Source organism: Blennius ocellaris (assembly GCF_963422515.1).
Source record: "Blennius ocellaris genome assembly, chromosome: 20".
NCBI lineage: Eukaryota > Metazoa > Chordata > Actinopteri > Blenniiformes > Blenniidae > Blennius > Blennius ocellaris.
This window is the reverse complement of record NC_137669.1, coordinates 11,178,610-11,194,888: the sequence shown is the minus strand read 5'-3', so window position 1 is coordinate 11,194,888 and position 16,279 is coordinate 11,178,610. Positions and strand designations below refer to the sequence as shown.

Below are 16,279 nucleotides of genomic sequence, written 5' to 3'. Positions count from 1 at the left end.
TTAATTAAGTATATTTTTAAGGAAGTATGTTTAATTTGTTTAATTAAAAAACCATGAATGGCTGTTGTTAGCTTCAGAAACATGTAGATATATTGTTTGTCTTTTGTGTTTATCTTATTAATCTGAAAATCTCTAAGCGTTAAACTTTTGGTTACATGTGTAGTTCGGCTCAAGTATGAATAGGATGGGTTAAATGTAGACAACTCCCCAAGAGTGCTCAATAAAGTATACTTACTTACAAGCAACTTCACTGTCTGCTGATATTGAATGTATCCAACAATGACTATTTTTCAAGAGCATACACAGCTGATCAGTTGATTAAAATATGATAGATTATCAGAGATGCATAGATGCCATATGGACAATAGGGCTGAAATTGGGTGTATTTATTACACACAGAAGCTGGTAAACATCCTAAGGCTTAGAAATGATAGATTGAGAGGAGAATGTGGTGCAGAATCCTGTTAGAGACCATGTTTTCTTAAAGTAAGTACTGCCGAGGAGTTTGAGTACAACAAACAAGTTCAAAATAAAAGATAATCAATTCGTTCAAGAAGAATAGGCTTTTTCTTTCAAGCCACACATGTGGGACAAAACACACTGCTGGGGGACTGATTAAATCCCGAACATGTATGGCACTATTCAATTGATTGATTCAGATGTTATTGTTGTAAATGGAACTCTAAAAAAGTGGTATTACCACAACACAAAACCCTATGAGACTATGACTTATTGTTGTGTTGAATTTGAGTGATATTTCTCTGACAGCATAACTGATCGAACTCTAAATTCAAGGCGCCCAAGAGAAACGACTGGGGAAGAGTGACATTTACACAAAGCTGAGTGGAGACCGGAGGGGAGTAAGAATAGACATTGTAACAAAAGAGCCAGATTTGCAAAAAAAAAAAAAAAAAAACCCGGCAAATGTAGCAGCCATGTGTCAGTATCACCTATGAGCACAGCAGGAGCCTTGGAGAGTGGATGAGTGAGTGGAAACCAAGGAAATGAAGAGAGGGACACATGTAAACACTTCCAAAGTAAATAAGGTGAGATATTTTGGTGTCAGCATCCTCGATACCGTGACTCACTTCTGCAGTTGGTTGTGAGTAGGTCAAAACACTTTGCTGAGTGGAAAGGGGAGAGGAATATCTAAAATCTAAACGAGACAATGAAGTGAAGAAGCGACTTTGCAGCGTGTGCATGGCACTGTGCATATTTTTACCGTAGAAGCATTCATTTGCGTGTTTGTGTCCATCCGTAAATGAAGAATAACATTAGAGCCCAGTTCTGTGGAGAAGTCAACAGCCTGAAAAGCCACACGTCAACCACACACAGCAACAAAACAACCGTGGCGCAGGCAATGGGGAAGTTTACAGTTTCAGCCTCCTGAAATCCTAACCTGTTGCAACTGAATGAGTGCTTCAGGAACATGGTTTTTATTTGTGAGTGGAGCGCAGGAGGCAGGAGACATAAAGCTGGGGGCTTAAGAGGGCCAGCAAGAGACCGCTGAGGCATTCGCAGTCACTTTAATTGTCCTTGGACGAGAATAAAAACACATGACACGCCACTTCAGGTTTCTTTTGTTTGCTTTTTCTCAATGGGTATGAATCCATTCCCTCTCCCCTTCAAAGCTAAAACAATAGATTTTGCCGGCGCAAGATTGCTTCCCTTTTTTTTCCAAACCCCTGCTTCTCATCAGCACCAGGCTAAAGTTATTACAAGGAGAAACACAAGCAAAACTGCCCATTTACATGTGTGCCAGTGATGTTAAGGGCTGCCCACTGATTCTTGGTAGAGTCAAACATATAATTGGGGCTTTTAAAATGTGAGCAATGCCAACAATTCACTTTTTTTCTGAGTGCTTAGGGACGAAGTGGGACATGTGTTGTGTCCCCTCCACGTAATTCAAGCCCTTTATTTGCCAGAATTTATAATACGTGTTACTATGTGCCACTATGTGCCACTTCTCTGGACATCAGTAATACCACTGCCAGAGACAACACTGCGCTGACAGTGCGAGCCGAGCTTTGGCCAGCGTCCACGCGTGAGACGGGAAAAATGCATGTAATTGGTGAGAATCTCTGGCTTCCATCAAGACAGTAATTGGCCAGAGAGAGCCCTTGTGAGAAATATGCGGCGCAAACGTTTTCCCCGATAATCCCATCTTGTGAGCATCTGGCAGTGGCGTGGTTACAATGGCAGAAAAACACAATAAACACATGCATGTATGGCAGGAAGTGGAGAAAATAAAGGATGGGAACCTTTTGAGGGGAAGGCAGGGTGTTAGGTTCTAAAGATATAGTCGCTATATGATGTGGCGCTTGGTTTTCACAACCCAAAGGAGTTTTATAGGGACACTGTTTGCTTTAGTTGAACTAATCGTCAAATACTGCAACACTAGGAAGTCTTGCAATGATTACAAAAAAATTCCTCTTCATGTTTCTTTTTTGCAAAGTGGTCATTGATTCACTGGTGCAGCTATTAATACCCTGAAGAAATAGGGCAATCAGATATATTTAGTAGAACTCGCAAACCTGTGTAAACTTTGTTTAAATTGGAAAGCATTATCATATAAGCTCCGTGTTGAAATGTTAGTTAAAAAACTTTATTAATATCTATCTGCCAACCACCACCAAAGTTACTTACGCAGAGAAGCATCCCACAATTAGTGAAATTCATTATTTTTCAGTCATTCATTGAGGTATTTATCAGATGTTCTGAACAAAATGATCAAATACAGACAGCATGAGCAGGAAATGTGCATTTCATACTTGAGCAATGAGTGCGACTGGCTGGTAGCCCGCTGCTGTGAGGAGCTGGAAACCACTGAGCGACTGACTGGGAGAGAAACGGGCATGTTGTCAATGCAAAGTACAGCAACGACTGGCCACAACGCCACACAGCTGCACCCCTGCGCACACAGGCAAAAACAAAATATCCACGAATACACAAACACCGACGTAAACACACGACGCTCGCATGCTACTGCTCACACATGAAAGGAAATGAGCCCGGCGCGAGCTCCCCGCTTTGAACGGCGTATGTGTGGAGACACCTATACGCACATACAACAATGTCCCAATATCCATGAGCTGCTGCCCACTGTGCGTAAGCCATCTGGTCCAAGTTAAGTGTAATATAAAAAGCTCATTCAGATACATGGTGAGTGTGGATGCAAACTTGGCACGGCTCTCTCACCCGCTCCACCACCTCTCCCTGCTTAGGCCTGATTTAAGTCTAGACATCATATTGGAAAATGGCTCGCACACCACAAATACACTAGGAATATTCCAACTATTTATGCCGGCAGAAATGTGTCTCTACCTGCTAAAAGAAAAGGTAGAAGGGAATAAGGCTCGATGTACGTCAGCTAATGGAAAACAAATGCGGGAAACCTCCAGCATACATAACCTCAGTCTTTCATTAATGACTAATACGGACAATATGGAGGGGTGCGCCAGGGAGGGAGAGGAACAGCAAAAACACGTGTGATTGTGTGAATGAATTAGTCCTATACAGCTATGACATACATGTAAAACACTGACATGGCGACAGGATTTTGCGCACAGCCCATAAGCAAAATGTGAAGACATGGCAACAAGTGTGCACGTCTATAACTTGCTCGATGCAGATTTATCAACAGTTCGTAGTTGATATCTGAGGGGAAATACAGTCAAGAAACACCTTCGAAAAGAGTCGATGACAGAAATAAAGAAAGAAAGGAAGAAAGAAGACAACACAAAGCATGTGTTTTTACATCAGCTTGGCATGGGAAACCAAAAAAACAAAGAGGCAGACGATCAACATAAAAACCTACCAGGAGAAACTGGGTGAACTCGCCGTAGTTGAGCTGCTTGTCTCTCTGTGAGCCGAAGTGCAGGCGAATGAACTCACAGTCCCAGTTGAAGGGGATGTGCTGGTGGATGGTGGTCTGGCTAAAGACCTGCTTCACATCCTCTGCGGAGAAAAAGAAATAACAAGACGCTCAAAGAAGCGGATGTTTACCTTGTTAATTGTTGCATAAAATCATCACTCAAGTAATAAAACATGTATGACATCAGACAAATATCGCGGATGATATTATCATCTATGGATTAATTATAGGCATAGCGATGTCGTGTATAGAATCCCTCCTCATTGAGGATTTTTGTGTGTGGATTTTACAAGTTCTCGCTGTTTTTTATCTGGCATTTGTACAATTTGCTCACACAGTCCGGAAACATGCATTTGATATTGAATAGTCATTATAAGTATTGTCCCTGGAAAGCTACTGGGATTGCTGGGATTGGCTACAGAAGCCTAACGACCATGAATCATGAAATTATTAGTAATTAATCCCATAAGATCAGGGTTGGGGAATTACTTCTACCAAGAGAGGAATATATTTTATGGTCAAGACACACAAGTTTTTACTTATTTCAGCTCCACTTGAAATAATCTCATATTTAAAATTTGCATATTATAAATAAATATGAATCGACTGTACTGCATCCATCAATTTTTTTTGTTTTGTTGGTGTGTTTTGACTGATAATGGTGATTGAAAGTCTAATCTTTTCAACCAACAGAGATGGATAAAAGAACTCCCACGACTAGAAACTATTACAAAGACTTGTAAAACTGAAACCGCAATCTTCAAAACAATGGCAAAGTAATAGACGACCATCTGACAAATGTCCAGGTTTGCCGTAGGATTCAAGCCCTTGAGCAAATTAAAGTTCTTAGGACCAAATTGACAGCCGTTGAGTAAATCCACTCTGTTTGATGTCGTTTCCCAATAATTGTGTCCTTGTTTGTGAAATATTGACTATTTAAATAAAGGAAATTAAGGTGAAATAAAACCATTTATCTCCAAATCCTTAGGACTCAGAATGAAGACGAGTACCGGCGCGTTAGCCGAGGATGAGTCCTTCACCTATGATAAAAGCCTCTGTGATGTTCTACTTCTTTACACTGCTGTTTTCAAAACAAACAATTGTGAAACATTTGTTCTTGCTTCAGTTTGTAGCACTAATTAAGACCTAAAGCATGCTGGTACAAAGGCTTGTGAGTCAAGCCTCAACAAATAGCCTGTGTTTCCTGTCTTGTGGTTAACATTAGGAATTATTTGATTTTTACGAAGAAACAAAAACATGAGAAAATGTCAATATCAATCTCCAGAACACAATTCTGTCCTGATTGAGACTTAACTTTCTCTAAATCACTCCTGAATGACACATGGCAGAACGTGTTGGAGCTGCGTAGGCTCAGCATTGAGAAGGAAAAGCCTTTTCTTCTCACTTATGTTCCTCTGCCTGAACCCTCTAAGCCTCTACAGCCAGTGGAGTAGAGAGACACTGAACATGAGTCCTAAATTACAGCCTTACTAAAGAAACAAAAACAAACCAATAGAGCGACCTGTTTCTTATTACCAAACAGGCTGTGCTGGAGGAGTGGAGAAGGGAAAGGAGGAAAGAAACTTTTCTTTTTTTTTTTTTTTTTACAGACAGGGAGGGAAATAGAGCAGGAGAAAGGTGATATTTACCTCGGCTCCATCTTACCTTCTGAAGGAAGACAGCTTGTGTGTTGTTTCTTTTTTCTTTTTTACACTTTAATGAGGCAATAAATATACAGTCTTTAATTCTTTAAAGGAGAGGCCGCTCCAGAGTGTGGCGTTTATATTATCAGCTTTTATAGACCTGTCAACACTCAGTCCTCTTTGAGCTTTTTCTCTTTTTTTTGTCTTCCTGGCGGAGCTACAACATTGCATTTCATATGCCATGTTACAATTTTTATGAACTCCACATTCCACCAAATTATGCATTTATTTTTTACGTGCTAGAAATGCAGAGCCGCGTGCCGCCTGTACTCAACAGAAACTGCTCAGGTTATTATCAAATAAAAATGGCTTTACAGAAAAATGAAACAAAAAAGAAATCAGAGTGAAGACATTTACTACATGAGAAAACAAATCAGGCTTTTAGTGCAACATGAGCCGTGTTTTTAATAGGTAATAAAGAAGGGGTTTTCTTAATTGTTGTGCTCTGGTGAGGCCGTTGAATCAAATGGCTGGAAAAGTATTTTAAGTTATTTTAAGTGCCGGAGAAAAAGAGAGAATTCTGTTATGCATCACAATAAAGTAACTTTGACAACTCTATAATCTCAGTCATAAGTTATTTGCTTTGGGTGAAATGCTAGCCCGATGCAAGTGGCAGACACTGCCGTCAGTGTTTGCGCATTGCATGATGTCTGTTATGTTTTTCAGGCAATTTTCCACTCGTACACAGGTCTCATAACTCACAGGCTTTGGGTTATTCATTAACCTTTGGGAGACGCAGAAAAACAGGAGACCTTTTAATTGCCACCAAGACAACGTCACTCTAATTGATCCTTTTAAATATGAAAATTTACATATGTGCATATATAATCACCCGCAATGATCTTGCACCCTGTCGACAGCAACAATTAAAATGAAATTCACTAACTCTTCCATGTTTGCGAGCGGGATGTGTGCGCTGCATTTCAAATCAAGCCTAATGCGCTAACGCCTCGCACACCTACAGAAGGCTGGCATTAGACTTGTTTAAATCAATTAGGCAAATGTGAAATGAGCAACGGGTGCAAATGTCTTCCCTTTTTCACCTCAGAGCTTCCAGGCATCAGAGTAATGGTGCCAATCATGCACACACATGGCCGCCCACCCCCACCTCCGTCGTCATCAGCATCCTTTAGCTAATACCAACTCCTCTGCACCTCCAAACCTCATCTCATCACGACAGATAAGACACTACGCCACAGTGTTTTTGTTTGTGGGAACAACCGGCGACAGGTGAGATGAGCTAAGGTCTGACCTGTGCATGAATAAAACAGGACTTTAGGGGGGAAAAAACTTTTCTCGGTGGAACTTCGCAGTGTTCTGCCTCAATAAGTCTTTGTTAAATGTCAATAGCACAGCGATCGATTCAACTTTAATTTCAGTTAAACTGATAATATTAGGTACGAATCATTTGACAAATTGTCTCTTCTGTTTAGAATGCACCTGATTGCGTTTGGTCGGCACGCAAGTTCAGACACTATTAAAAAGAAGATTAAAAAAAAAAAAGCAGTAAGCATTACTTCAGTGGCTAATTTACACATTCTCCACATGCAGCTATTTTACAATGTGTGTCAGCAGAAAGATTCAGAAAGAAGGTTAAATTATATTTTAGACAAATATGATTAAAACACTCAGTAATAGGGAATCTAAATGTAAAAAAAAAAAAACACACAATGTTTCCGGAAGAGCAAAACACCAGACATAATGAACACAACAGCATTATTTCAAAACATGCGTTACATTTTTACAATTTTCATTTTCAAAAACACACTCCAGTAGTCACTCCTTGCATGCCAACATTTCGATGAGTAGCTGTACGTGCAGAATCTACTCTAAAGCTGTGAATTACAGGCAGAGCTACTTACCAAAAGTGGTCACTCCATTTCCTGCCTTATCAAACAGCAGGAAGGCGACCATGAAGAGGGAGTCTGGGGCGCACAGCACTGACTCGAACGCCACAAACTCCTGAAAGGAGATTAGGCTGGAGGAGAGAAGGATGGTCAGAGAGAGGATAGGTAGAACTGTAAAAAAGACAGATACAGCCTGTTATCTGAGCTCATTCCCGAGTGTGGTGATCACGTTTAAAGATCCCTGTATAAATATTTCGCCAGCTACGCATGTGATCATCAAGTCTTTGGTATTCGATTAGCCTTAATGAAGGCTTAAACCAAAATTACACCAATGAAATGAAATATTGAATAAAAAAAAACAAGTTATTTTAACACTGCATTAAACTACAGACTCAATTGTAATCACAGCCACACAGTGGCAAACCGGCACACTGAGACAACCTATCAATCTGCACAACACGTAATTCGAGCGGCCTTTTATCCAGTAGTCTGTTATTCCATATGCAATGTCATAAACTCATCAAGTGTGACAGCAAAAAAATAAAACATTTTAAAAAGCTCAGTGTGTGTTCCCGGCCTGAGCTGGCAGCTGGGACAGAGAGGTCCAAATCTACACAAAAAAAAAAGAGAGCGAGAGAGAGAGAGAGCGAGAGAGAGAGAGACACACACACACACATGCACACCAAGCATCACATTTTAGTGTGCCATTTTAAACAAGCAGACAGGTGTTGTGAGGAGGGAAAGACAATTTAATTTAAAATAAACATGATGTACAACGATGGCGAATATGGCAAAGGCTTGAAATATATGCTCGACTTTATCTCAACGTAAAAGTTGAAGTTCGCTTTCTGACGTCCTCTCATGTGTTTGTGCTTTGTTGAATACGTGGATCTCCTGATTCTGTACAGTAGCACAAATGTCCGCGCACACGATCAACAACAACAAAAAGAGTAAACATAATGTGAACTCACTGAGAGCCCCCCCCCCCCCCTCCCCCCGGAGGATCCTGCAGTGCAGAACTGGACCACGCAGTCGAGCCTTTATTTAGGCCCTGGTTCAGTTGCCATAAGACCATTATGAATTTCACAAATGGATCTGATAATTACAGGAGGGGTCAGCGCTAATGAGCGGTCCCCGAGCATCCATCTATTAAACCTATTTTAATTTCAGAGAGGGGGAAGCGTGGTGAAGAGGAGGAGGAGGGGGGGGGGAGCAATGATTACATTTTCCTGGTTTCTGTAATTAATTATGTTACTGTTGAAATGTAGATGTGTTTGTTTGTCATCGGTTTTGCTCGTGGGTGCAATGTATTCGTGGAAGCTTATATGCGGAGAAACTGTATAGAAGAAATGAAGTGAAGCGGAATAGACAAAGTTACTGCTCATTGAAATACTCTTGGGAGAATTCACCATTTTTAAATTCAATATATACTCTATAAAGCTGAGCTTATATTACCAGATATGAAACGTTTTCAATGGGCTTCAGGAAGCAAAGCAGTGAATACAAAAGGCACAGATTCATGCCTGCTTTCAATAAAAATACATACTGCACACTGCAGCGATGGCATATAGGTGCAGTTATAGAAATGTGTGTTGGAAAAGGGGCTGCGGGGGAACAAAATGAAGTATGGAAAAAGAATAAAAGTGAACATACAGTTCAGGACAGCCAAAGAAAATCAGCTGTCATTGTTTCAAAGGCAAGCCTAATTGTTTTATTAACTAAGCAGGTAGTTCTTAAGAGCAGGGGGCCCTGCTGATGGCAAGTAGGTGGGAAGGGGGCACAAAGGTGCACTGCTGCGACTGTGGGTCCAGCGTTAAAAACCAAGCCAAGACCACCGCTGCTCACGCCGCTGGAATTTTATCAAACTCCCCAGCAAAGATCATTCCTATGTGACATATATGTTGAAATTATACAGGCCAATAAAGGAGTTTAGAGCAGGTACAGACTGCATTGCCCACGTGATTCCAGACAAAACCCAAGGGGGAAGAAAAAAAAAACATATTTTCTTTCTCCTTTCTAATGCGAATCAATTTCCATGTACACTGGTCGTCCTGTCTGTGTTTGCCCAGACATGGATAATCAGCATATTAGTGTAACTGAGAGCACTGCTGCTCACCAGGAGATTGGACGATGGTTTAGCTCGGGGTTAAGTCCAGACGAGATCCAGGGGGCATCTCCATAACACAGACGAGAAACATTCCATGCACTTGCGAGCATCCACACACAAACTCTGAAGCCGGGGATGAAGCTTATGATGGTTGATTAGCAGCGCCATGACGGCTGCAAAATGATTACCATGAGAAGGAGGGGGGAAGCCGTCGTCTTTTGCAACCCCAATGAGACAGTCAATAATCAAATCAGCCGACAGCATCTCCCAACCATCAACTGCTATGGCATGTGTCCAGGGCTGCCCGATCCATGTTTGCAGCCCCGGATGAACTTCTGAGACAAGGAGAATATGATACCGTGCCATGGCATCTTCCTTTGCTTACTTTGCTGCACAGGATTTGTTCGGTGCTTAAACAGGAATATACATATCCATGACATGGAACCGACAGGGTGGTAACCATTTTGGCCAGGGAATCATGGTAATCAGGGTATAAGTGGAGTTTGAAAGTGATATTTATTTTATTGAAACACGTTTGTGACAAGGATGTCATATAATGTAAAGAAATTACAATAATTAAAAAAAAAAAGTACAAAAAGCAAAACTGGACATGCATTGTGGGCTTCTATGATTCTTCTATGACCAAAAGCTGATGATAATATATCTTATTGCTGGAGTAACAGTAATAGTAGTAAAAAAAATTTGTTGATGGGAGTTGGGAGTCCTACTTAAATTCAATTGGAAATACTTATGGAAGAGGTGAGTGCATCCCCCGTCACTCTTAGTAAATTACACCTACGAGCCATCAAAGAGGAATTAGAAGACTTTTTGTGGATGAAAAATAAATTACACATTTGTTATAATATAGTTACAATACAGCGCAGTTAAACCCATCTGTGTTAAATCTGACATACAATTGTTTCCACCCCATCCGCATCACACAGCGTTGACCTCTGTCTGCTCTTTGAGGGCACTTCAACACATTCATGTGGCCCAAAAGCCAAGTAACATAAATGCATAGTGTTGCTTCGTCCTGGCGGATAGAAAGACAACTCTCCCAGGTTGATAGTAATGGGAAAGAGGGGCCTAGAGGGGCTTCAATAATCCCCCCTGTCCTTGGCATCTTGGCATCGTTACTGACATCTATCCACCCACCCTGAGCATGCTTGCTCACAGATATAAGCAAACAATCCCCCCCCCCACCCCCCACACCCCCAAAAAAGAAAAAAAAAAACCTCACATACACAGGTGAATGGGAGCTGCCAGTATCTGTTCTACTCTAAGAGTGGACACCCACCAGTCCGAGTCCAGAATGCCCACAGCAGCAGGGAGACTGCTATTTTCCCAGCACGCTCCCTTAACAAAGTTTTTTTTTTTTTTAAATCCCCAAGAGTCTACGGAGGAAAGAGGGTTTTTCTTCACACTTGAACAGACGCTTCTATCAAAATATCAGAGGGAAGAAGTCAGAGAGAAAAGCTGAGTCTGAAAAAACCCGAAAGAAATGGAGGCAGCTCAGAGGGCATTATAATATGTGAAGGAAGTTTATGGATCAGAGGGGAGGAATGTAAAGAAAGACACCCATGAATAGGCCGCGTAGAAGAAGAAAACCTTTATGTGGTTGTGTATGGCAGCACACGCCGGCAAAAAAATGTTTGAGCATCTCCACCCTCCAGAGCTCCATCTCTCTCTATCTCTCCTCATCTATCCATCTATCTGTCTCTCCGTCTCACCGGGAGCGGCGCGAATAAGAGGGAGAAAAGTGATTTCCACATAACAGATTGTTAGGACTGTCACTATATCCGCTGATTTACACAGTCACAGAGGGGGAGGCAGACAAATGCATTTTCACTGTTTACATCGCCCCGCACACACAAACCCAGCCAATCACGCACTCGCCCTGAAACACACACTGGCATCCAAGTAAAAAAAATAAAATAAAATAAAAAATAAAATAAAAAATTTCTCACAGATAGACTCCAACACAATAGTAAGCGAGCGTGCTCTCTGCCACCCGACCCCCTGCTAAATCTATTACCCCAGACTCATCTCACTGAAATGGAGCCCTACCTGGCAAATACAGCAGCAGGCGCACAAGCTTCAAATACACTGCACTCATATACCAACCAGAAAGTGCTGTTGGCGAGCGGATTTGCATGAGACAGGCTGAGCTGGATGGAAATGCAGCAACTAAAGTGGTTTGTTTTGTCTTGCTTCTCATTCTTTTCATGAGGCTGGCACGGCTGAAAAACAATGCGTTTGTGTTTTTCAGATGGAACCGACACGGCCGATGTTTCCATATCTCTGCCTTCTATATTTTCTTGTTTTGCATTTTGGAGACATATCTACACAGTAATCTTCCTGACTGTTTGTCTCATCATATTATTTATGAATCAGGTTTGAAAAACACATCACAACACGAGTATGTGCATAATAACGTTTTTGTTTTTTTGGTGAATAGTGTGGACTGTAAAAAAAAACTAACAAAAAGACAAAGAATGGCATCACAACTGAGGTCTAAACATTATTTGTGAGAAAGGAGTTTAAAAAAAAAAAAAGACTTTTTTCAGTTTTGCCCCTGTATCATTTCCATTGCCCTTCACAAAACCGAAATGAGGTTTAGATACAAAGCCTGGGCCATGGGTTCCTAATAGATTTACCCTGATGCCACGGCCACCATTTATCCTGCTCCAAAGCCGCACAATGCAACGGAGTGCTCCTGAATAGCATGGCCAATTACAGTGTGTGTGTGAGTGTGTGTGTATGTGTGTGTGTCTCTTTTTCAAATCCCCCACCACTCCATCTCACCATCCCCACACACACACACGCACGCACGCACGCACACAAACCCTAAAGCAGCTGTAATAACATGGAACTACGCAACCATGTGGTGCACTTTGCTCTTTGTAGAAACCCAGGTGGTTACCATGGCAATGTGGGTAGTTTAAAAAAAAAAAATCTTTTTTGACTTACCCTAACATTTTATTACCTATCATTATGTATCATTAAATACATACATATTAATGTAAAAACCAGGGATGGAGGGGATGGAGGGGGGGGGGGGGGGGGGGGGGGTGCTAAGTGTGAAATTGGGGGTGTATCTACAAAGAAAGGAACACCTGAAAGGAGCATCTGCGGTTTGATGTCCTCTTGCAATATGATTCATGTATGTAACATCCCTCTGTGCATTTTTTGCAACAAAGAATTAAGTCTACATTTGTTTATAAATTGCTAAATGACTCTAGGATAGTAGTCACACAGGATCAAAGAGATACAACATCTATATGACAAGAGCTTAACGCCTGGATGCATCTCTTTTTTCACTCTCAGGCCAGCAGCAAACAGTAATGAAGAGTATATTTTATTTAATGCACCCTGAAAACAGGAACATGTGAGTATTCCCTCATAGGTCCAAAGATAATAGAAAGAACTTATGTTTACCTTCATGCCGGAGGTCAAAAAAGGTATGATTGAAAATGAACAGACAAAATGTAACACCCACCCATCTTTCTTCTGGTCCACCACTCCAGCAAGCAGCGTTGTGGCCTCGTCCGACAAACGGATGTCGATGTGGGCATGGAGGAAACGGCTCACGAAGTCCCGCGGCGACATGAAGTGCTCATCGTTCTTCTTTACGCTGGCATACTGTAAAGAGGAATAACAGAAGGACACACGCTGAGCTTTAGAACTTCATAAAGGAGCAAGAAACAAACATGAATCGAGCGGCGGCAGAAATGCCTGTTTGATCAGAGGAGAAACACAAAAGGAAAAACACAGAACAGTATAAGTAAAATCCCACCTTCTCAAAGACGACTCTCAGCTCGGCTGGGTCGGCCCGCCTCGGCAGAACTGCCTGCAAAACACAGAGTGAACAGTTTGTGACATGTAAACACAGTTTATATGTTATTTGAGTGGTCAAAACACTTCTCAGGCAACTCGAGCTCAACAACACAGTAAAGTGAAGCTTAAATATTAAGATATAGGTCAAATAAATCCTGTGTTATTACTTTCCAAATGTACCTTTGTATATTCCAAGATTTTGGCAGAAGCACCAGTAGAGAACCTCCAGGGAAGCACAGGAGAACCTGCTCCCCTCACTTCTGAGTCACGTCAATCACTGTGTAATGTTGCCAGGCACCATCATCTTATTAAAGATTAAAAGTCAAAACCTCAAGGTAAATTGAACTTAACTGTAACACTATGCGACGACTGGCCATTCTGAATTGTGTTTATTGTTTTGCACCCTTTATGAATCTTAGGAAGCTGATGATTGGGTTGCTATTTAAACCAGATGTTAAAGCCTGATATGAGTTGTAGCAGTCCAAAGAGAAAAGGACATGCACACACCCGCCCCAAATAAAGGATAAATATGAGCAAGTTTTAAAAACTCTGTCATGATAGTGACCTATTTTCTGCTACTATATAAATAAGAACAAATGTGAAAAGTCATAGCAGGTCCATAATAAACAGCTGAATTAATATACTGTGTGCAATTAGAGGGATTTATCAGTCTGATCAAATAACTTCATTAGAAGAAACCTTTGATTCGGACATCATGACTCCTTAAGGTGGTATTTTGTTGGGATGTTACACCTTTGCATCAATCCTTCACTGTACAGGTAAGTGGTTTTGTATAAGCAAACTTTAGAAAGTGTTTGGCTGCTTTTGTCTCTCAGATCTTCCCTCCTGAGCTCCTGCAGGTAGTTCCTGACATGGAGCACCTTGCTAACCAAGGTGAGGTTAATGACACCTGTTTCTGAGCTTTCACTTAACTGGACATGGGGCCTGAACAAGATTGTTTCAAAAGAAAGGAAAAGAGGGGAGGAGGGGAAAAGTATTATTGGGTCATTATTTAAACGACGGGTGAAGCAGTTTAAAACAGTCTGATCATTAACTAGCTAACCAGCGACACTAAAGCCTCAATGTCATTGCCGTGTGGTCACTGTTAAACTGGGACACATCCTCTTAGCAGCTAACTGGCACTGAGAGAGACCTCGGTTAGGGGTGGGGGGGGGGGGGGGGGGGGGGGGGGTTCCAGAGGACACATAGCCGTGACAGGAGGACAGGAGCCGCGGGAGCAGGATCGCAGGCGGGGGTGGGGGGGTGGGAGATCTCCCCCCTACAAGCCGAGGAGAACTTTCCGCCGGTCACTTACCTTCGCTGCCATGCTTAAAGCTCACTGACTGACTTGTCACTCAGGTCGCTCCGCTCACTTCCTGCTGCGTGACGACGTTCCCATGGAGATCACGCGCCGCTGCAGCGAAAGGAGGATGAAAGCGGATCAGCTGTGCACGTGGTTCGGACGGAGGGCGCGAGAGGGCAGCTGGTGAGGCTTGTAGTGAGTGGATGTATCATCCATTCTTTGATCTGATGGTGTGGAGGGTGTCAGGAAGGCTTTCTGGAGTTCTGTGGCGGCAGGGTGAAACGAAAAAAAAAAAAGAGTGACAGAATAATCACATTTATAAATGTGAGAATTGCTGAAAAAAATTGTTTAAAAAAATTGCTATGTAAAAATCAGGGCTGACAACTGTCATGCATTTAACCCTTAATTCATGTTATCATACCACACATTTTTTCACTATTGATCAATGACCAAAAAAATGTTTTATAAAAAATACCATGTATGTTTGGTTTTTGGATTTAATTCATTCTTCCATCTCCTAAATCGCTTTTATTCTGTTCAGGGTCACGGGGTGATCCAGCCAATATGGGCAAAGACATCCTATACCATGGACTGGTCTTCAGTCCATCACAGGACAAACAACGACACACTCACAGTCATATCTCGGTACAATTTAGGGTCACCAATTGAACCCGCATATTTGTTTTTTTAGACTGTCATAGGAAATCACAGTTCTTATGAAACCTACACACAGGGAGAACATGCAAACTATATGTATTTATATATACGGTATTTAAAGCCACGTCCTTCTCACTGTGAGACAAGAGCACTATGTTTAGATTATACAATTCTTTGATAAATGGGTGGTTTTCCGTCAAAGTTAAAAGCAATTATCATATTCAGGTCCTTTTTCCTACTGGTTTGCATAACTAATAATATTTCCTCATGCATTGGTGGTGCTAATATGGCTGTATGAATGCTTCACACAAGAAGTCAGGTGATGAGTGACCTCAAACACAGTCAAGTGTGGAGCTGAGGTAAAGAATACTCACCCTCACAGATTACATTTTTGTACACGCGACCAGTATTGTGTGTGTGATGCTGCACTTCTTAGCTCAGAGCAGGACCTTCATGTAAAGCATCTGACAAATTAGCAACTTATTATGCACTATAGCAATAGATTTATTTTCCAAAATTACAGTTATTCCATATTTATTACCCTTACTTGTCTGGCATATTGCATGCATGATTAGACATCATGACCCTTTTTATTTGTTCTTGTTACATTAATCTTATTACTTTGACTGGTTGAGACTACAGCTTATATTTGAAGGACATTTCCTCTAACCAAGTTTTTTTTTATTATTATTATTATTATTTTCAGCACACACAAAAATGAAACAACTTTTGCAATAAGTGGCTGTGGTGACCTTTGTTTCACAATTCTTGAAAGATTAAACACTACTATTGTAGGGCTTCCTCAAATTCTTGTAATTAATGATGTTTACTATCCAAGAACAAGAAGCATTGTTCCCGTGCGTTGCAAAGTGAATGAGCTAGTAATAACGTACAAATGTCATAGCACTGCTGTCTTACAGCTGGATTGTGGCTTTGGCTGGGATCTATGCC

General features: G+C 41.4%; 1 protein-coding gene across 1 annotated transcript in view; it reads right to left on the bottom strand.

The window, feature by feature from the left end:
- The window catches only part of slc25a13 (solute carrier family 25 member 13), a gene marked incomplete at both ends in the record, with an annotated part of 45,841 nt that extends 31,146 nt beyond the window's left edge, over positions 1–14,695 (bottom strand). The window contains 5 exons of the mRNA XM_080515531.1: positions 3,818–3,957; positions 7,440–7,555; positions 13,031–13,173; positions 13,328–13,381; positions 14,684–14,695. Coding sequence (XP_080371657.1) covers positions 3,818–3,957; positions 7,440–7,555; positions 13,031–13,173; positions 13,328–13,381; positions 14,684–14,695 — 465 coding nt within the window. The remainder of the gene's footprint in view (positions 1–3,817; positions 3,958–7,439; positions 7,556–13,030; positions 13,174–13,327; positions 13,382–14,683) is intronic.
- Between the last annotated feature and the right edge of the window lie 1,584 nt (positions 14,696–16,279).